The following is a 21,568-nucleotide window of genomic DNA, read 5'->3' on the forward strand; positions in this document are numbered from 1 at the left end:
GCTATAAAGGCCAGCATCCCATTCGCCTTCTTGATCACTGCCCTCAACATGGTCTTTAGGGTCTGATGCCACATTTCCAATGCTTCTGGGACTCAGGATGGTACGCACTTGATGTAAAGTGTCTGATGCCTAAACTGTCCATGACCACTTCAAATAATTTGTCTGTAAAATTGGACCCTTTGTCTGTAATTCTCCCTGGATAATCCATAATAGATAAAGAAAGCAAGCAACACCTCCCTCAACCTTTTTTGCCTTGACATTGATTACCTCTGGAAACCTAGTAGACACATCCATGACGATGAGCAAATACTGGTTCCCACTTTTAGTTTTAGGGAGGGGACCTACACAATCAATTATTACCCGTGTAAAATGTTCTTCAAATGAGGGAATTGGCATCTAAGGCACTGGATTCCTCACTGCCTGTAGCTTTCCTGCCATCTGACAGGTATAGCAGAATTCAACCACATCTTTATGTAATCCAGGCCAATAAAAATCCCTCTGTATCTTAGCCTGAACCTTCCTTGCTCCTAGGTGACCTCTTACAGGTAATTCATGTGCTACCTGCAATACTTCCTATATGTGTCCTATGGCAACACAATCTGGTGAACATCTGTCCATTTCCCATCTGCACTAACCTGCCAAGATTTCCATTTCCACCTAAAAATTTTATCCTTAAGTTAATAGCATTCTAAAATACACTTTTGATTTCTTTTCAGTGTAGACTTTTATGATATAAATTCTTTATTGCCTCATCTTTTGTTATAACTTCAGTAGCCTTTCAGAACTAAATACCTCTGTCTGACCCTCTACCTGCTTAAGTTTTTCCTTTACCATCTCATCAAATAGTGTTTGCTAACTGGACCTCAACTCCTTCATCTTTCTCTTTTGTTCTCCCTTCCTGTTTTAACTTATGGCTATGGGATCTTGTCACCATGCAGTCTGGAAAAATTCCAGGGTATTTTTATTTTAATTCCTCAGTTCCCTGGTTTTATTTTGGCTTTTCCACTACAATGGGCACTACTCCCACCTGTGATTCAGCTATATCATCTCCAAGGACACAGTGTATTCCTGGAATTTTTAAATCTTTTTTTTAACCTGTTTTTTTTTATCACTCCCACTATCACTTCCCCAATCTCGATTGGATTTTCTAGCCTTATCTTACACAGGGAATGCCACTCTTCTCTCCATTTATTCCACAGATTACCACTCTCTCGGGCAATATTTCAGAAGGAGTGCAAATATTTTCATCTCTTACTACTACAGACGGACTACCTCCCATATCTCTCAATATTTTAACTTCTTTACCTACTCCCCCTGTTCAACCTGAGTAAATCTCACCCACACAGGTGAAGTCTTCGAAAAGATTGGGCACTACCTTACTATCCAGCCCGTGCCTAGGCTGTACGCTCTCCTCCAGCTCCTTGACTTCTCAAAGTTTATTTATTAGTCACAAATAAGGCTTACATTAACACTGTAATGAAGTTACTCTGAAATCCCCTTAGTGGCCACACTTGGTGCCTGTTTGGGTCAATGCACCTAACCAGCACGTCTTTCAGACTGTGGCAGGAAACTGGAGAACCTGAAGGAAACACTAGGTCCCGGGTCTGTGAGGCAGCAGTGCTACCAACTGTGCCACCATGCGAGATTTCCTTCATTTCCTTAACTAATCCTATTGGTTGAGCCACTTTTACTGCATCCTTTTTCCCAATGCCTTTCTTAAGCCACCAGCACTGTGCCTTTGTGTGTCCCACCTTATTACAGTCAAAACATCTGAGGTCTTTCACCACTTTTCCACTCTTTGGGCTTCTTTTTTCATATGTGGTTAAACTATTCCCAGTGTGATCTACTTTTTGCTTTTCATTGAAGGATCTCCCTCTTTCCCAATTTTTATCCTTTGCGGAATTTATGCACATCTGCCAACTTTGCGGCTCTTCTCACTGTTTGAACTTGCTGTTCCACAGCTTGAGCTCCTATCCCTTCTGCAAGTGAGTTTTTAAACTCCTCCAGCAGAATAATATCTCTGCGGGCCTTGTATGTCTTTTCTATCATCTTTCTGTCATCCTTTTCTGTCTTTCTAAACTTTCTTGGCAAATTTAGGAAGTATCTTCAACCCCCCAGAACCTCTTTAGCAATGCTAAGAGCCATTTCCCCACTTTTGATTTAACTGACAAGCCACCAAATTAAACAAATTTTTCACTTTTCACTGAAGCTTTGTTTAAAGATCTAGGACTGTTCAAATCCTGGACCTGGCCCCCAATCTGTTATAAAGTAGAAGTTGATTTCCTCCCTCTGAGAACTAACATCAAAACATCCAAAGAGGAGTACCTCACATTATAATCTGTAAAAAATGCATGTGAAGTAGAGTGACCTGCTCTTCAGCACCTCCTAGTGGTTAAATACAAAATAAACCCTTGACACTCACTCTAAACTCAACACATAACAATTTATCCAACCAACAATGAGCAAATTTAATAAACTATTAACAAATTGAATAAATCCTTTTTATTAAGTATTCCCGAATAAAACAAGATTCTAATGGTATACTGTTCCAATAAATAAATTTCCACTCATTAACAAAAAATAGAATTTAGTCACTTTAAATTACAACCAGGTTTTGTGTCTTCTGGAATATTCTGGGCCTCCTCTGTTGATTCTTCTGTCTGGAGTTTCTTTCTTCTTTTGTACCTTTGCTATCTAGATGATGCTTTGAGCTGTAAGCTTGGCAGTTGCTCTCTCCCTTTTGCCCACTGTCCTCTTCTTCTATATCTGTGATGACATATCGATATTTCCCATAACAGAATTAGTCCTTGGTTGTCAAACCATTAGATTTAAATTTAATAGGTTGTTGGTATCTAAGTGTCTAATTCAAACTGGCAAAATTCATAAGCCTGACTGCTGCTTGGCCTTTTGATATAAATGTTTCAGTTTGGGCACTCTACATAGTTGTATTTTTTTTAACTGGAAGCACAGAAAAAGCACTACCTTTTAAAGGAAGCATATAATGCTTCCTCCCTGGCATTTTACAATTTTATAAACTCTAATCTATAATTATTCTACTAAACTTTGCAACAATTTGATTCTGTGGGTTAGCTGACATGTTAGCTTTGTCAAAAGAAAAGGCATATAAAGGCTCATTGATGGAAATTAAAAAGCGAGAATGTAACATTAGTGAAGGTGCACAGGGCTGCTCTAGAAATTACTGTCCCAAGTGGTTAAAAATGATAAATTTGTAGGTTCACATGTATTTACCAGCAGAGGGAGATGGTGCAGGGAGTAATGGAGGCCTTCCACTTGAAGGAAAAACATCCCCATATTTAATTAATAAGACACGCAAGCAAATTATTATTCTTGGCGTCAGTCCAGTCACTGATGTTAATGATGGGAATTTCCCTCCAGAAAATTTACTAAATAAAAATGTTTTGATGGGAATTATTTACCCCTTTCTTTAGGTTAATTTAATAATTTCCAGTCCTGCAATACTGTGGACTTGTTCACAATTTGCCTATTGAATTTTTTTACTGGAAAATGATCTGGCTGGAGTTAAAATATTCTGTTTCTAGTCATTCTAGAGAAAATTGTTGAGGCTGCAGGAATTGAATCCATACCAGAAAAATCAAATGACCCACAAAATCCATTCAACTTCTGTGACCTGGCTGTGAAAATTACTGTTTCAACTAAAGATATGTTCAAAGAGTCAGGAAGCCAAGCTACTTGAAGGGATATTAAAGCCTCAAACAGAAAGCAGTTAGATATGAGGTAAAGCCATCGAAATTAAGCATGCAAGCAAAACACGAGCAAGATAGAAGAAAGTGGGCAGCAACAATACTCATAGTTAATTACGAAACTTAAAAAGGCACAGCTTTGAAATAGAGCACCTACCTGCACCCAATACTGACACCATAGAGCTGTGAGAAAGGATATTTATTCTTAAACACAAATTAAAACTTCAAAATGAAGAAGTGGTAGCTCCTACTAGAAAAGAAGTGAACAAAGGTCGACCTGAATGGGAAGTTGGAAAAACAAAAGAGAAATAAAATCATTTATAAACGAATGGAAAAGAAGTCCCAAGGCTTTTTGACTAATCCTTGCAGTAATGATCCCAGCTGATGCTCCAAGCCAGTGGAGGTGGATGCCAACTTGATAAATTTTTTAAATTAAATTTATTTATTGGTGTCACAAGAAGGCTTATGACAACACTGCAATGAAGTTACCGTGAAAATCCTCTAGTTACCACACTCCAGCACCTGTTCAAGTACACGGAGGGAGAATTTAGCACCTAACCAGCACAACTTTCATACCAGGAGGAAACCCATACAGACATGGGGAGAATGTGCAGACTCCACACAGGCAGTGACTCAAGCCAGGAATCGAACCCAGGTCCCTCGCACAGTGCGACAGCAGTGCTGACCATTGTGCAGCCGGTGAAATCCGTGGAAGGCGACTACTGAACAAAGTCACAAGAATCAGCTGTTGAAATTTTAAAAGAATAAAACATCTACTAAGCAGTAAAGGATTAACTATTTTATACTACTTCCAAACTTCCACTATACCTTTACAGATCTATGCAGATTTGCAAGGATAATAAAATCTATCTTGTACTGTATTATTCACAATGAATACATAATCCATGTTAACCATTAGGCCTCACTGCAACTGAAAGTCAATGTTATGTATCTCTCATCAACCGGCCCCAGATGCTTCCCACACTGTGAACCAACTGGTCTCGCTGGTTCCCATCGTCTTCCACACAAGGGTTTTCAATCTCCACCTTAGAATCTATTCCCAAATAATACTTGCTCCTAGATGTCTTCACCAACTACTTCCAACTCTGATTCTGATGTCCTCTGTCCTGGACAAGTTTCATCTTTCACAGTCTCTCTCAGCTACCCAGTTGTGCCAACAGAACACCATTATTTCATAGGCCTGTAGTGTGTCATCATACTTTGGGTCACCTTAGATCTCTGGTTTCTCATAAGTCCAATTTACTTTCCAGCTTTTTGCAACTTTATCCTTTTCAGACTCACTCCTTGCTGTCCACTCTTAGCTTCACCGAACAGAACCTTTTTTCCAGATTCATATTCTTTGTTCCTTTCACCAGAAGCTACTCTTGGATTTTGCTTCTATCCCACTCTTGTAGTTTTAAGACCTTTTTCTGTTTTTCAGTTTGGTTCCTGCACCCTGTAGTTTCCCTTCAGGTGTAGCTTGTCGCAATAGTATCTGTGAGAAGCTAATTATTCCTGGAGTGCCTTCTTTCAACTGAACTCAAATTGTTTTCTGCCCCCCTGTGGCTGCCCTGTTACTAGACAACAGCTCGGTTTCTTTATAACCTGAGTTTGATTTATTGTTGTAAACCCCATTTAAATGCAGGCAAAGCTTAAAATGAAATTAAACTGAAATTCTTAATCCTTAACATATAAATAAAAAAACACAAATTAGCCTTACCTAAAGCTGTCTTATTCCTAAAACCTGCAAAACAAGTATAAATTACTTAAAGCTATCTGTATCCTAACAATTGACATGATTTTATTTAAGTTCTTAAAGCAGTTAAGTGGGATTTTACTTGCCAGAACAATGAACTGCTTACACAAAAGGGGCAGTTTTAAACTTGCATCCCCTCTTAAGAAACACTGAAGACTTAAAACATGGAAGATAAACCCTTGAAGATAAACGTTGAGGGTGATTCTCCCAGCCCAGCCAGAAGACTTAAGCAGAGGCCATTTAACAGGCTTCACGTTGGGTTCCACAGCCTCTGCGTGTCTCTGTCTTCGGATTTCCATCTTCGCCAACTCCATACTAGAAGTTGGCCTGGAGTTGATATTAAATATTACAATGACTGTTTCCATCTCATTAGTGGGCCCAGGACGGAAGCCTCTGAGCCACCTTCTCCACAGTAAAAAGTCTGACAACACCAGGTTTTGGTCCAACCGATTTATTTGATAATAGACTCACAAGCTTTCGGGTTAGTCCCTTCGTCAGGTGAATGGAGAGTTCTAGAACATAGAACATTACAGCGCAGAACAGGCCCTTCGGCCCACGATGTTGCGCCGACCAGTTACAAAAACAATGACCCACTAGCCTATACCAATCCCTTTTCGTCCATAAACCTATCCAGAGATCTCTTAAACGCCCCCAAACTAGACGCATTTACAACTGCAGCAGGCAGGGCATTCCAATCCCTCACCACCCGCTGGGTAAAGAACCTACCCCTGACATCTGTCCTGTAGCTACCCCCCCTTAATTTAAAGCCATGCCCCCTCGTGCTAGCTTTCTCCATCCGAGGAAAAAGGCTATCATTATCCACCCTATCTAAACCTCTAATCATCTTATATGTTTCAATAAGATCCCCTCTTAGCCGCCTTCTTTCCAACGAAAACAACCCTAAATCCCTCAGTCTCTCCTCATAGGACCTCCCCACCATACCAGGCAACATCCTAGTAAACCTCCTCTGCACCCTCTCCAACGCCTCCACATCCTTCTTGTAATGCGGGGACCAGAACTGCACACAGTACTCCAAGTGCGGCCGCACTAGAGTAGTGTACAGTTGCAACATGACGCTGCGACTCCTAAATTCAATCCCCCTACCAATAAACGCCAAGACACCGTACGCCTTCTTAACAACCTTATCTACTTGATTCCCAACTTTCAGGGATCTATGTACACATACACCTAGATCCCTCTGTTCATCCACACAATTTGTTTCACCAATCAGCCTAAGAGCACATCTTTGGGGTGTGGGCTCTTTGGGGTGTGGCACATCTTTGGGGTGGGGTTCTGGCCTCAGACAGAGCATATAAAGCACAGGCAGTTTAGAGATTACTGATTAGAATGTGAATCCTTACACCTAACCTGCTGTTCAAGACCTGAAGTGGCTGACAATGTGAGTGGAAGGAGCACTGATCACAGGTTACAGAGGTGTGTATTGTCTCCAGGCAGTACAGTAAGTGAGGTTTTGCAAACCCAGGCAAGTCACGGGGGTTACAGATAGTGTGACATGAACCCAAGATCCCTGTTGAGACTGTCCTCATCTGTGCGGAACTGTGTTTACTGTGTTTACGTCAGACCAACGCCGGCACATCATGACCACCTTCTCCACACATGAGTGTTTCACTCCAGTGGGGTTTACAACGGTTCTCCACTAATGGAGATTGTGGCCAAACCCCACTGGAGTGAAGGGAACCATGGAGGCCCCAGAGATGGTTGGGGGTATGGGGGAGGCGTGCCCCCTGACATTGCCAGTTTTGCAGTGCCAGTCTGGTCCCCTGGCACTGCCCAAGGGGCAAAGTGGCAATGTCCAGGGACCCCGTGGCATTTCCCACTGGACCCACGACAGCTCAGTGACTATCACTGTTTGCTTTGCAGATACATGGATTTGGGCCAGTATCTGTGGGAGTTTACGCATTCTCCCTGTGGTTGGGTGGGTTTCCTCCCACACCCCAAAGATGTGCTCTTAGGCTGATTGGTGAAACAAATTGTCCCTAAATTATTCTCCCCTCAATCTGGTTTCCAATGTGGGTGCCATAAGCATAGACATGGGTCAAGGGTGGAAGAGGAAAAGCACATTGTTAAAATGGCGACGCTGGCTCGTTGGGCCGAAGGGCCTGTTTCCCGTGCTGTGTTGTTCTTTGTTCTTTAGGATTGAGCCGGAGGGGAGCGTGGGGGATTGGTGGGGGTCCCGCTGCCACTCTGCACTTTGGGATCAGTGACAGAGGCAGGCAGGCCAGTGATCGGGGCTGGGCATTAGGATTGGAGGCCGAAATGGGGAGATTGGGACTGCTGGAGAGTGGGGGTCGGGGTGGGAGGTGGGGGACTGCCCTGGGGACGGGAGGCCAGTGACCGAGGTGGGGGATTGGAGGGACAGCGTTGCGGGGATGTGGGGCTGGCCAGTGATTGGGAGGCCAGGAATTGTGGGACTGCCATGCATGTGCCACTCTTGGCGCTGACAGATTGGCACAAGTGCAGTGGGCGACTCAGTGCTATGTTGCTGGCACCTCCAGCAGGAATAGGCCCCGCCACTGATTTTTAACATGATACACCCACAGCCATCTGCAGTGCTCGGAGTGTGGAAGATTCATTTTGAAAATCCCGCTGGAAAGAACAGCAGGATTTACTCCAGTTCTTACACTAATTCGGTACTTACAATTTTTTTGGGAGAATCTTATTTGTCATTTAAACAGGATAGGCACAGTACGGACATTTGTCTGGCAGAATCCTTGATCGTAGTGTCCACTAATACTCTGTGACCCCAGACCCACAGCAATGTGGCTGCCTCTTAAATGCTCTCTGAAATTGCTTAGCAAGCCACTCAGTTGTATTCAACTACTACAAAGAAAACACTAAGGAATGAAACCAGACAGACCATCCAGTTTTGACCTAGGCACTGGAAATGACAACGGCAAACCCAACCCTGCAAAGACCTGCCTACTAACATCTGAGGACTTGTATCAAGCAACAGCCTCACATTACCACACTCACAGAATCCATCCCAAAATAATATTCCTTTGTTTACAGGGTTTCCTGGCAAAATATCCTGATCCATATCTTCATACATGCTAAAGGCATCTTGCCATCTGATGGCAGAGGGCTTTCTACATGGGCTGTCCTGTAAGATTGGGAGTCTGGGCTGCAGACTGTTGCATGGACAAAGTTTTCTAACTTATTTCCCTGACTCCCAGGCTGCCTGTAATTTGCCTGAATGAGTCTGTGTTTCAGGTAGATATTGAGGGTTTGGGCCTGATCATCTGCCTCTCTTCAGTATCTGAGCTGTGGTGTCCTTGGCAAGGAAAAAATGAGGGCAGGATTTTCCAAGCCTGAAGATGGGCAGGAAAGTGTGATTTCTTAGCAGAGAGGTCAGATTTATCCGTCTGATTTTTTAAATTTAAACTCATTAATTATACATGAGGAGCGTGTCACATCTCATGGCAGGGTGGGCAGGGATTTCTCAAATCTGTTGTTACCTCATAGGGTTGAAGGTCTTGGTAGCAAAGATTGTAAGGCCAACAGGAAAGGACCATCCTGCAGTGCATAAATGAATGAATGATCTCTGCCAATTAAGTGAAACTTGTACTTGCTCAAAACACACATTCTCATAAAGACATCAGGCATTCTAGGGATTAGAGTCTGCAGGAATTACACATCGTGGTCAGCAAAGGGGACATGAGCACTGAATGTCTGCCAGCCACTCATGCGCATCATCTCACATAAGATCCTGAACAAACATTATCTTAACCTCTTAAGAATTAAGATCCTTAAGAGTTCCACAGACCCCTAGGTATGTACGCTTCTAAAATGCTCTTTCATTCATACTGCTCAGTCAATCCATCTGTCTTTATGCAAGGCAGTATTTCCCGCAACAGAAGGGAGAAATTAGAGACCAGAAGTGGAACCACCGAGCTCCCAGGAGGCACAGCTGTCAGAGCTCCTTGGCATGGACAGCGATTGTTTCATATAACCACAGAAAAGTTAGGGTGCAAAAAAATAGCCATTTAGCCCATCATGCCTGTGTCTGCCAAAAAAGGTAGGAAAGAAACCAGACACTTACTTTAATTCCACTTTCCAGCATCTGGTCCAAAGCCGTGCTGGTTGCAGCACAAATTTGGTGCAGTACAGGTTCTGTACTAAAGGTGAGATTGGCCTCCGGCAGCACGGTGGCACAGTGATTAGCATCGCTGCCTCACAGGGATCTGGGTTCAATTCCAGCCTCGGGTCACTGTCTGTGTGGAGACAACTTTTCTCGGAATCCTCTGCTCAAGGCCTGAAGAACCCCAAACCTGCTAATAGTCTCCTGCTCTGGGGTTGGTTCACTCTTCTTGGTCTGACCTGTTAGCTGCAATGGGGCCACTGCAGAAGGGAGGTGGAGAGGCTGGGCAGTCTGGGAGGGTCCTGGAATGAAGTTTCTAGGGTGCCTGGCTGGCACTTCTTCTCCTTGTGTGTGCTGATGACACTTCCCTGATTCCGAGGAGAAAGGCCACCTGAAGGGGGATTCAGCTGCCCCAACTGCTCTCACTTAGCCACCGATGGAACACACCCGTGGCTAAAGCCATGTAGGCGTGAGTGCACATATGGCAGAAATGCTGGACTTTGGTTTCCAAGGCTACTGCCACCCTTCCCATAGTGCCTTTGATGCATGTGCATGCCAGAGCACCAACTCCAATTAGAACATGGATGGACTCCTCCATCTGAGAAAGACAATGCCATGACAATACATGGTGTTGTCCTCTGACAATTTTGCCTTATGTTCTCCTGCCTGTCTCTGTATCTCCAAAGTTCCTCTCGGGGCTCATGTCCCCTTTGCTGACCACAAGTGTGTAATTCCTGCAGACTCTAGACCCTAGATTGCCTGATGTCCTTCTGAGAATGTAAGTTTGGAGTGAGTACAAGTTTCACTTAATTGGCAGAGATCATTCATTCATTTATGCACTGCAGGATGGTCCTTTCCTGTTGGCCTTACAATCGGGTCGCTGCCTGTGTGGAGTGTCTACAAGTGTTTCTTCTGGGTGCTCCGGTTTCCTCCTACAGTCCACAGGTTGATTGACCATGCTGAATTGTGCCCAGTGTCAGGGGATTAACAGGGTAAATACATGGGGTTATAAAAATAGGGCGTGGGTAGGGTGATTGGTGCAGACTTCATGGGCAGAATGGCCCCCTTCTGCACTATAGGGATTCTATGAATTGCTCCCCCAACAAGCCATTGCAGATCATCCAGTACGGATTGTCAACATGTGGATAATGACAGTGAGTGGCCTATAATATTAGAGTCTGCCTATTCAATCATGAGTAAAATCTTCCCTCAATGCAATGAAATTATGAAGGGCATAGATAGGGTGAACAGTTGAAAGCTTTTTCCCAGGTCAGAAATGACAAACGTAAGTGGTCACAAGTTCAAGGTAAGGGGAGTAAGGTTCAATACCGATATGCGGGGGACGTTGTTTATACAGAGGGTGGTGAGGGCCTGGAATTCATTACCAAGCAAGGTGGTTGAGGCAGACACATTAGAATCATTTAAGACTTATCTAGATAGCTTCATGAACAGACTGGGTAAAGAGGGATACAAATGGATGGTCTAGTTAGGAACACATGATCGGTGCAGGCTTGGAGGGCCTAAGGGCCTGTGGGCATAGCAATTAGCAGGCTGCTTTCCACCTCTGCTGCAGCTGGACATTGTGGTCGGATTAGAAAACTTAAGCTTTTTGAAGGTACAATGGTGGCATGATTATTCATTCACTGTATATTCACTGTATATAATTCATTCACTGCATATAATTGCCCTTTTGTAAATGTAGCTCACATTTAACCCTTTTTTTTCCAAGTCCCAGGCAATGAATGTTTAATCAATGCCTATCCAAAGTCAGTCTGGGGTGGGAGGGCTGGAACGGGAGGCCAGGCTGGACTGGGAGGGGTGGTTGGATGAGAGTGGAGGGCGTCGAGTCTGGGTCTGGGTGTTCAGTTTGTTACTTTGGAGTTAGAACTGATCTTTTTCCTTCTAACTCTTTCAGAGTAGGTGTCAGGGTAAAACTGGCAGAACCAAAGTTGGTGATTTGAATTGCTTCTGGCTGATGGTTCCCAGCTCAGTACAATTGTCCAGATAAAGTTAATACGTTTAGGAAATTACCAGGTAAACCCTTGCATAGGAACCTCCTAAATGGATTTCTTAGCACATCATTAGGGTACCTTTTAAAAGTGACACTGGGCAACCAGGAAGTTATGGGCCCATGTGTTGCAAGGTTCCCCTCCTATTCAGCGAGAGTACTAAATGAACCCTCTCCAATCTGGTTCCCCAGTTCCGTTAAATCTCACTCAATCTCACCATAGTGAATGCAATGTGAACAAAGGCACTTCTCATGTGACAACAATGAGTGGACAGGAACTTTCGAGGACACATGTAGTCTTAGCTCCAGGACAGTCTTTTCAATATGACCTTGACAGCCCAGGATGGTGTGACTCTTTCTTATAACTTATTCTTTTTAACTCTTACTGTGGGACAGTCTCACTACTCGACTGTTCCTTGATCAGTCCCTGTCTCTATTCCCCCACCACCTTCTCATTTTGTCCTTCATAAATTGCCTGTATCTCCCCCACCCTCCTCTCATGTCCCAACCACCCCAGTCCTGCTCTCCTCCCTACCCCACTGGTCTTGCCTTGCATGCTTTGTCTTGGGCAGCTTGTGTTGCAGGCACTCAGTATCTCACAGCAATGCTCTTAAAGGTAGGCGAAAGCAGCATGTACTGATCTCTAAGTAATCAAAGAGGTAAAGCTCCCCAAGTGCACACAATTTTTGTACTGTAGGGAAACAGAACTTTCTAATTGTCCACTAGTGAGCCATTTAATTTCAAGAATGAACTATCATTCCAGTGATTTGGCCTTTTAATGAGCATTTTTGACTTGCAAATGTGGTTCCCAATATCGATCAGTGGGAAATGTGATTTGCCTTTAACCCATCATCAAAATCAGGAGAACAAAATTCCAAACTAATTTGCCACCAGTGGGCAATTGACTTTTGCCATCATGATGAATTTAGTGCCTCCAACCACCTTGATTCCTCTGACCAGCCAGAAGTGGAAAATTCCATCCCGTAGTGTCCCTGAGATATTCAAAGTCTTTCACAACCAGAGGACAGTGGAGAGACTGAAGAACATAATTTATACATTAAATCACATTATGATTAAGATTCATTTAAAAAATATTTATTTTACAATTAAATACTGCTGCTTTTTAAAAAGGGGCCTCCAATAAACTTAATCAATGACATTATCACTGATATGAAACAATCAGAAGGAGAAATATGTTTCCATTTTAACTGAGCATGTTGTGGTGTGTGGTCTGAGTCTCTAACAATATCTCATAATTAATCTTCACTCAGCTTCATTTTATTTGAATGATTTTTTCCTCCCAAGGATTTTACTTTTTGGTGCTTGCGGTAAGGTTTTATTCTCTCTCTCTCCCCATTCTAACTTTGGAAAAGAGAGGGGAGAACTGATATAGAATATGGGTAGATAGTGAAATCGGGAATATAAGCTGACAGTCCAAGATTACAACTGTTCCTGCTAATTCCAGCCCAAATCCTGTCTGTATCTCACTGAATTTATCATAGTTTTGAGTAGTGTATCAAGACTGGACAGATTATAAATAAAGGCACTATTTTGTCTTCAATTCCTCATTAAAATGAGGCTCAAAGTTACTTAAATATATCTCTGCAAACAACACTATAGAAAGCAAATAAGAGACAAGTTTCTCTAAAGTCTCATTTTGCTTAAAGTACAAGATTGGCCATGACAGAATAATTTACTGTAATGCAGCATCAGAGAAGTGCAAGTCATCATTATAAAATCACTGTCCCATGGAACATTCTTCCCCCCTCATCTGATTGCCAACTGTTGGTGAATCAATGTCATTCTACTGCAGAATAAAGTTTAAAGACATTCATTGCCTTTCACAGGAATTAAATATAAATTTTTAAATATCATAATCACACATTAATAACAAATAATAATGAATCAGAATTAACAATAATTAGATATACAACATCTGTTTATTATGAATAATTGCATTTGTACAATGCTAAGTATTACTAATAATTAAAACATATTCTTGATGTTTATGCTACAGGACTGGGTCATATTTTTGTGTTTGCGGGGATCAGCTGGCTTGTTGAATTCTGAAGCATCTATTCCCGCAGCTTCTTTTTATTCTCTTCTTTCAATCTAAGTGTGGATCCACATGACTCAAAAGTTTACCTCACCCAATTAGTAACAACTGCTTTTTTTAAACAAGAATAACTGCCCACCACCTGACGAGCTCCCTAATTTTCCAGATCTATGACAAATGTCTATTTATTTAAGGTTGGAGTTAATGGAGACCGTTTCACAGTTTCTCGTTGAAAACTGACTGGAATCCTTTTGATGAATTGAACGTTACCAACAGAAACTCAAAATCTAACGCGAAGAATGTAATCATGCTGAACGCATCACAGACAAACAATCAAGAAGTCACAACATTGAAGGCTGCGCCAAAAATGACATGATAAATGACATTTTTCGGAGGCCCACACACACCGAAACAGGATGTGACATTATCCAAAATCCTGAGACGTTAAGCGGTCACCAAAGATGTGCAGCTTAGGTGGGGGTTGGTCATGCTAAATTGTCTCTTAGTGACCCAAGGTGTGTAGGTTAGAGGGATTAGCAGGGTAAATACTTGGGGTTATGGAGAACAGGTCTGGATGGGATTGCCCCTTAATGAAAGGAGGATTATGTGGGGTTACGAAGGTAGGCTCTGGGTGGGATTGTTGTCAGTGCAGACTCGATGGGCTTAATGGCTCCTTCTGCACTGTACGGATTCTATAAGTTTTCAATATCTGGACTAATTTAATAGTTTTAGGGATGTGTACCGACAATAAAATGCTGGAAACACGGGTTCAGTGAATTTGGTTTTAAATGTGTGTAAATTGACCAGTGCATCAGCAACCTGCTGAAATGACAAAATCCCAGTGTTGTAATTTAATCGAACTCGGATCCTGTTATTGGAGGGAAATGATTGCAGGCGAGTGACATGGGAATTATGGCGGACCCAGAGAGAGCCGAAACCACAATATATGCACCAAGATTTATTGCTATTCCCAAGACCAGAGTTTTCCCCTTCCCTCTCCACACTCTTACACACAATCCCTACTACCCAGTAATCCCCATCAGTCTCCACATCCCAGGAATGGGATCCCGAGGAGAAGCTCTGGGAGCATAGAACTTGGGGCCGGTCTTTAAACCTCTCAGGGTGAGGTGGGTAGGGCTGTTTCTGTTCAGTCCATGTTACTGATCTCAGATCATCAGACAGAACTAAATTGCAATTTGCTGTCTTTGGGTCCAGGCTCAATAAGCTTTTCCCTAGAGAAGAGAGAAGAGATTGGTCAAACAGGGTTATTCCACTCAGATCAATGATTGACAACTGTAGGTTCAGACGGTCAGTATTTCCCAGACACTCTCAGTCCCATATTACCTGTTAGACTGTATTCTAAACCTTCAATCAGAATTCCTGTTAAGGAGTGGTATATGGCTTCCACTGCTGGGCATTCAGTGCAAGCACTGCAGTGAAACACATAGTAGTCAGTTTAATTATACGAGATCCTGACAGTGCTTATGCCTTCCCAGGCAAAACCATCTCAATTATTTGCTTGTCAGGTTCACCACAGTCATCCTCAAAGTGCTGCCTGGTAGAGTAATGGCTACCTAATGTGAAACATGCCCTGTGAAAGGCTGAGCGTTGCCAGTTATGGCGGGTGCCAAGTAAAGGAGAGTGGAGGGTGTGAGCTAACATTCCTAATGTGCTCCCTCAAACGAGACATTAAACCACGATGCCCTATTTTACAATCTTTGTGTTGAATCCAACAGCCAATAGAGCGCCAGCATGCAAAACCGCTCCACATTGAGCTTCAGTGGAAAGTAGGACCCCACAGATAGAGGCGACCTTTGGAGCGGTCTCACAGAGCTGCTGATATCAAAACTGACATGATCTCAGACAGACTGTAAATTTTATTTCAGCCCTGACACTTCATTCTACCCTGGATCGAGGTTGCAGCTAAAATGTGAAAGCCACCAGCTTATTCAGTCTGCTGGCTAACTGTAAAATCAGATGGACCACATAAAATTGCATTCAATTGCCCTTTAATGGGCTAAATTATTTGCTTGATTTTCAGCGGGCGTGCTTCTGATTCTGTGCACCCACTGATTGAAATATTGTAAAGATGTCAGGACGCGTCCAACATCTTGACCCATGATTTAATGCACTTCTGGATGTGGTATGCACCAAGTCTGATCAGTTTAAAATTCGGGCAGACATGAAGGATTCATGGGAACGCAACAGAATTGACTGCCTCACAGTTACAGCCGCTCAGTCTCAGCACTGGCTGTACAGAGAATGCACAGCTGGCAGGAGTGTGTTCCCCCTCTCCCTCCTGTTACTGTCCCATCCTGAATAGAGATGTGGCCTGGGATCTTTCCTTCCTGTTACTGTTCCTTGCTGAATACAGCTGGAATGAATCCTCCATCAGTTTACACAATGCACTGGAGATTTAATTGTAAATTGAGATGAATCTGATGTCCTTACTGTATGTTAAACCATGATGCCCTATTTTACAATCTTTGTGTTGAATCCGACAACCATGGAAAACTACGCCACACTGAGCTTCAGTGGAAAGTAGGATCTCACGGTTAGAGGCCATCATGAGAGTGGGATGCAGAATCAAAGTGATAAGAAACTGGAAGCTCAGGGCCATGTTTGCAGATTGAATAAATAATGTCATTAAAAATCTGATAATCCTGCATTTAGTCCCCCCAGTGTAGACAAGACTCATCATGAACGGTTAATAATGTCAAAGTAAATTTCTTTTTCCCCTGAATGGAACGTTTGGAGCCCTAGCCAGTGGAATGGAAGGAGTTGAGAGTTCATCCTGGTCAGGTGTTGCAGCTCCTGCGTTTGCACAGGAAGTATGTACTTTACAGCAGTGACACTGCACAGGGATCAGGATTAGGAAACTGTGAGGGTTTCTATTCCCAGCACAGAATCAGTGGGAGAGAGAGCAGTTCCAGCAGGAAGGGGAGAAAATGAAAATTTAAGAATAATTTCCAGTGGGGGTCAGAACATCCCAACAAGAGAAAGGAGGGGAAATTGGCTGGGAAACCAAGTCATGGTATCTGTTAGGCAAGGTCCCATTGGCTGCGAGTTTAGGACAGCTCAGATTTACTGATTTTTATTGAGGGAAAAGGGGGAAGATATGAATTTAGGTCAGAGATCAACCAAGATCTCATTGAATGAGGAACAGGCTCCAGGGGTTAAATGAAATCCTGTCCTGTCTTCCACCTACACATTAAAATGTTCCTCCCTGTTCGGTCTGACTTCACCCCCACTCTCTCAGATGCTGGGTCCAAGACACAAACCAATAGAGAGCTGTGAGGACGGAGCAGGAGCAGAAACTAAAATCTCAAATTCCTGACTGAAAAAATATCACTGAGAAAGAAAGGGTCAAATAGAAAAACAAAGACACTGCAGCCCTACGGTACCAGGGACCTGGGTTCAATTTCAGCCTCAGGTCACTGTCTGTGGAGCTTGCACATTCTCCCTATATCTGCATGGGTTTCCTCTGGTGTTCAGTTTCCTCCCACAGCCCAAAGATGTGCGGGTTAGGTTGATTGGCCATGCTAAATTAACCCTACTGTCAGGGGAATTAGCAGGGTAAATGTGAGGGGTTACAGGAATAGGGCCTGGGGTGGGGTTGTTGATGCAGATTCGATGGGCAGAATGGTCTCCTTCTGCACTGTAGGGGTTCTATGAATGGATTAATAGGAAAAATGAGGGTTAAATAGAAATTACAGTCCATGCGAACCCTGTTTCAGTTTATAAACTCACCTTGGGCTATTCCCGCTCTCTCATTGGTCCCAGTCAACATTGGGAGGATGTTTCCTTGGACAGCGGCTGCTCCAGAGGAGGTACTTGATGGAGAAGCTGTGTGCGATGGGCCCCTGTCTTCAGTGAAAGTTGGCGCTGTAAATAAAGCACGCCGTGATTGCGAATTGTGACACAGTGCAGTCCAAGCTCCTTCATTGTACTCAATAGTGGGATATATCATAGAATCATAGAACCCTACAGTGCAGAGAGAGGCCCTTCTGCCCATCGAGTCTGCACCGAACACAATCCCACCCAGGCCCTACCCCCATATCTCTACATATTATAGTCACTAATCCCTCTAACCTACGCATCCCTGGACACTAAGGAGCAATTTCTTAGCATGGCCAATCAACCTAACCCGCACATCTTTGGACCGTGGGAGGAAACCGGAGTACCTGGAGGAAACCCACGCAGACACAAGGAGAACGTGCAAACTCCACACAGACAGTGACCTGAGCCAGGAATTGAACCCAGGACCCTGGAGCTGTGAAGCAGTAGTGCTAACCACTGTGCTACCGTGCCGCCCCAAATATTACACCGTTACATATTTCTACATTACAACAGTGACTACACTTCAAAAGTAGAACTTAATTGACTGTAAGGATATTTCAGATCTGAGATTGTGAAAGGTGCTGTAAAAATATAAGTTTTATTTTTAACATATTGACAGGTCTGTCAGAGATGTGGCATTTAAGAGACATTCTGATTGACACTGCCCCTCCTGACCCATGCTGGGTGAAGCTCTAGTTAGGAATGTTTAAAGCAGGTATCACTGGGGACTGAGGATTAATCTCAAGCTCCTGATGCACACACACAGGGAGCAGATATTAAAGCCCAGGGATATTCCCAGCTGTCTGAACAGGACTAACCTGACCTGCTCTCAATCCCTTATATTGGAGAAAAGCTGCACGTTCTTACCGATGATTCCCAGTATATCTGAGTGGTACTTCTCCCATCCACTCAGCCTCTTTTGGGTAAATTGAGATGCATTGGACAGGTTCAGGGTGAACTCTGGAACACCTGGGTCTGTGACTCTCTGAGTCTCAGTCACTCTGTAATGAAAGAGGAGACAATGTTATTATCAGTGGGGATTTTTCAAATCAGAAACCCAGAAAAAGAAACGAGTGATCAGTGTAACAACCTGCATCCCTTCTAATGCTCATTCTGACCCCCTGCAGTAACCCATCTTGAAAATGATAGAATTCCAGGATTTACATCTCCTGATATTCACACTCCACATGTGCAGTGGATTGTTCAGCTTTTGTTCTACATTCCCCACTCCCAATGGGGGATTTGGAGCTTCTGCTTTGTTTTCGAGTTCCCGGCTGTGTCCTCCTGCCACTTGTTTTTCTCCAGTCTGCCAGCCAAGTTATTAATCATCAACTGTCGGGTGGAGACTTAAGGAGATTATTTAAATTAGACTCTGCCATTGAGATCACCACGGTCTCCGCATCCCCTAATCTTCCCACATTAACATCAACCCCTGCATCCTTCTAATCTTCCTGTTAATACAGGGGTCAGTGTCCTGTGATGTACATATTACTGGGAATCACAGCTTCCATCCATTTCTCTGTTGGTGAATTGAGAAGCCAATCTCAAGTCTGGCACAGGGACTTAGCCCTCTGCTCGTTTGCCATTAGCTGATTGATAGGACAAACCAATCACAACATTTACTGACCGAGTGGAATAAAACTGTCACTGAGACACTGTGGCTGGAATCTTACCACCGTTCACATCGGCAGGATTTTCCCATCCCGTTGCAGTGAATGGAGTATTGGCTGGCTGCCAAATTCTCCAACTTCGCTGAAGCGAGGATGTGACATGAACGGCAGGTAACAGCACGCGGTCTACCTTTCGCAAACCCTTAGTTAGGTACAGCTCACTGCAGATTTCACTCTCTCGCTTTCATATCCAACAGGTTCCTGAGAAGGTCTGGAATCAAAGAAATTAACAGCATGGAAGCTCCATCATGTCCTTGCTGCCTGTCAGTAACCATCCAGCCTAATCTAATTTCCAGCTATTGGCCTAGCTTGTAGCTTCCAACATTCATTTAAACTCTCCCTGGATGTGCACTTGAATGTCCTCTTGATTACTGTATTACCTGTCCAGCCACCTTCACAAATCTGTTGGAATTATTTTTAACCTCTGTTTTTCTACACTTCACAGTATTTTACCATTTATTATGCATATCCTTGTCTTATTAGCCTTCCCCAAATGTATCACCTCACTTTGGATTGAAGTCCATTTACCAGTGTTCTTTCTGCCCAGCTGACTAGCCCATTAATATTGTCCCACAGTCCACAGTTTTTTCCTTTATTATTAGCCACAAGGCCAGCTTATGTAATGACTGCAAACTTCTGACTCATACTTCCTACTTGCAAGTCTAAATCATTGCTGAGGAACACGGGAGACCTGGGGAGCTGGCCAGGAAAGTTTTTAAATTAGAAAAATCAGGGGGCTGAGGGAATTGTTGAAGCCACAGGGCTCCATGCTCTCACACTGACCCATCTTTGTGCCATTAAGTCTGGTTCCCTGGGTTTGCCACAGGAAGGCTATCTCCATTCAGCTGGAGGTATCTCTGTGCCAAACTGTCAACAACCACATAAAATGGCCAGCTAATTGGAATAGCCAGTCTTTACAATTCTGGTCTGGCTGCTGGAAAAATGCCCCAGCGATAGGACCATGTCAGAGAGCCACCCAAACATAGCTCCATGTAATTTTATTGACTCCTGCCAATCTCCCAACAGTTAGTAAACTCCTGATCATTGAACCTCCTCATAAATTGCTTCCCCACCTATCACTGTATCTTCAGAAAATTTTTCTACAGTAAATTTGGTTGTTCGTTCCAAGTCATTAAAATAAATTGTACACAGTTCAGGCCTCAGCAGTCTTCTCTGTGGCATCCCAATAGTTATACTTTGCCAACCTGAAAATGACTCATTTATTTTCTCTCTGTTTCATGTTAGTTAGCCAAACTTCTGTCCAAGCTAATGTACCACCCATCAACACCATGACTCTGATCTTGTGCAGTAAATTTTACATGACAGCTCATCAAGTTACTTCTGGAAATTCAAACATATCTATTGGTTTCTTTTTATTTATCCTGCTCATTAAATCCTCAAATTTCAAGAATAGGATATTCTACTCAATTGTACAAGATTTTGGAGGGTCCTTATCTGGAGTATACAAACAATCTTCATACCAAAGGAAGGATATACTTACCCTACAAGTGGTACAATGAAGATTCGAGAGATTGACTCCTGAGAGGACATGACTGTCCTATGGGGAGAGTTCGAGTAGAATGAGCTGTCTTTCATATCCTATAAACTGCAATCTCATTGAACACATAACATTTTGAGAGAGTTTGCCAATACAGATGCTGAGAAATTGTTTCCCCTGGCAAGAGAGCAAGGCGTGACTGTCTCAGGATCAGGGCTTTGCCATTTAAAAAAGTGAAATGAGGAGCCAGTTATGTACTCTGAGGGTTATACAGCAACCTCTCAAAATAAATATAAGATAAAATAATGTGAAGATAATCTGGTTTCATTAAATTAATTGAGTGATAAACACTGGCCAGGGAAAGACTTCTTGCTGTTGCAAATAGTGGCATGGAATCTCCAATGCCTAACTGAAAGAGTAGATGGGGCATCATTTTTACTTCTCATCTAAAACACAGCACTCCCTCAATACTGCTGTGAGACCCAAACTGACAATCTTCCGACACGAGAATGAGAATAGAAGCAACTGAGGCACACCTGGCAGTCATATGGTCAACTTCAGCCAGTGGGCAACAAGATGAATGGAGGAAATGGCTAAGGAATGGAGCCTTTGGCTGGGATTGAAAACAACAGTTTCAATCTTTCCAATATCTATATGGAAAAAATAACTCATGCAATTCTGGATGTCAAACAAGCAGTGAAACTAACTGGGGGAAATGGTGGGATGGAGAGAGGTGGTGATGAGGGTAGAACTGGATGTAATCAATGTAAGTGTAAAATCACCCATTTCACAAAGTCTGTCTCAGCTAATAACCCTTCAAACTACACTTAAATATAACTCGATATTCTCATTATTTGAAAGCACCTCACCTGGAAGATTCAATATTCTCACTATTTGAAAACACCTCACCTAGAAGACT

At 43.1% G+C, this 21,568-nt stretch overlaps 1 protein-coding gene across 1 annotated transcript in view; it reads right to left on the reverse strand.

Annotated features, from left to right (window-relative positions):
* The window catches only part of LOC145351307 (uncharacterized), a 76,358-nt gene that overhangs the window by 45,249 nt on the left and 9,541 nt on the right, over positions 1 to 21,568 (reverse strand). The window contains 4 exon segments of the mRNA XM_080200931.1: positions 13,912 to 13,951; positions 14,357 to 14,873; positions 17,392 to 17,526; positions 18,349 to 18,482. Of these exon segments, the coding sequence (XP_080057057.1) occupies positions 13,912 to 13,951; positions 14,357 to 14,873; positions 17,392 to 17,526; positions 18,349 to 18,482 (826 nt within the window).

The sequence above is a fragment of the Carcharhinus amblyrhynchos genome, chromosome 13 (assembly GCF_965287045.1).
Source record: "Carcharhinus amblyrhynchos chromosome 13, sCarAmb.v2.hapA, whole genome shotgun sequence".
In the NCBI taxonomy this organism is placed as follows: Eukaryota; Metazoa; Chordata; class Chondrichthyes; order Carcharhiniformes; family Carcharhinidae; genus Carcharhinus; species Carcharhinus amblyrhynchos.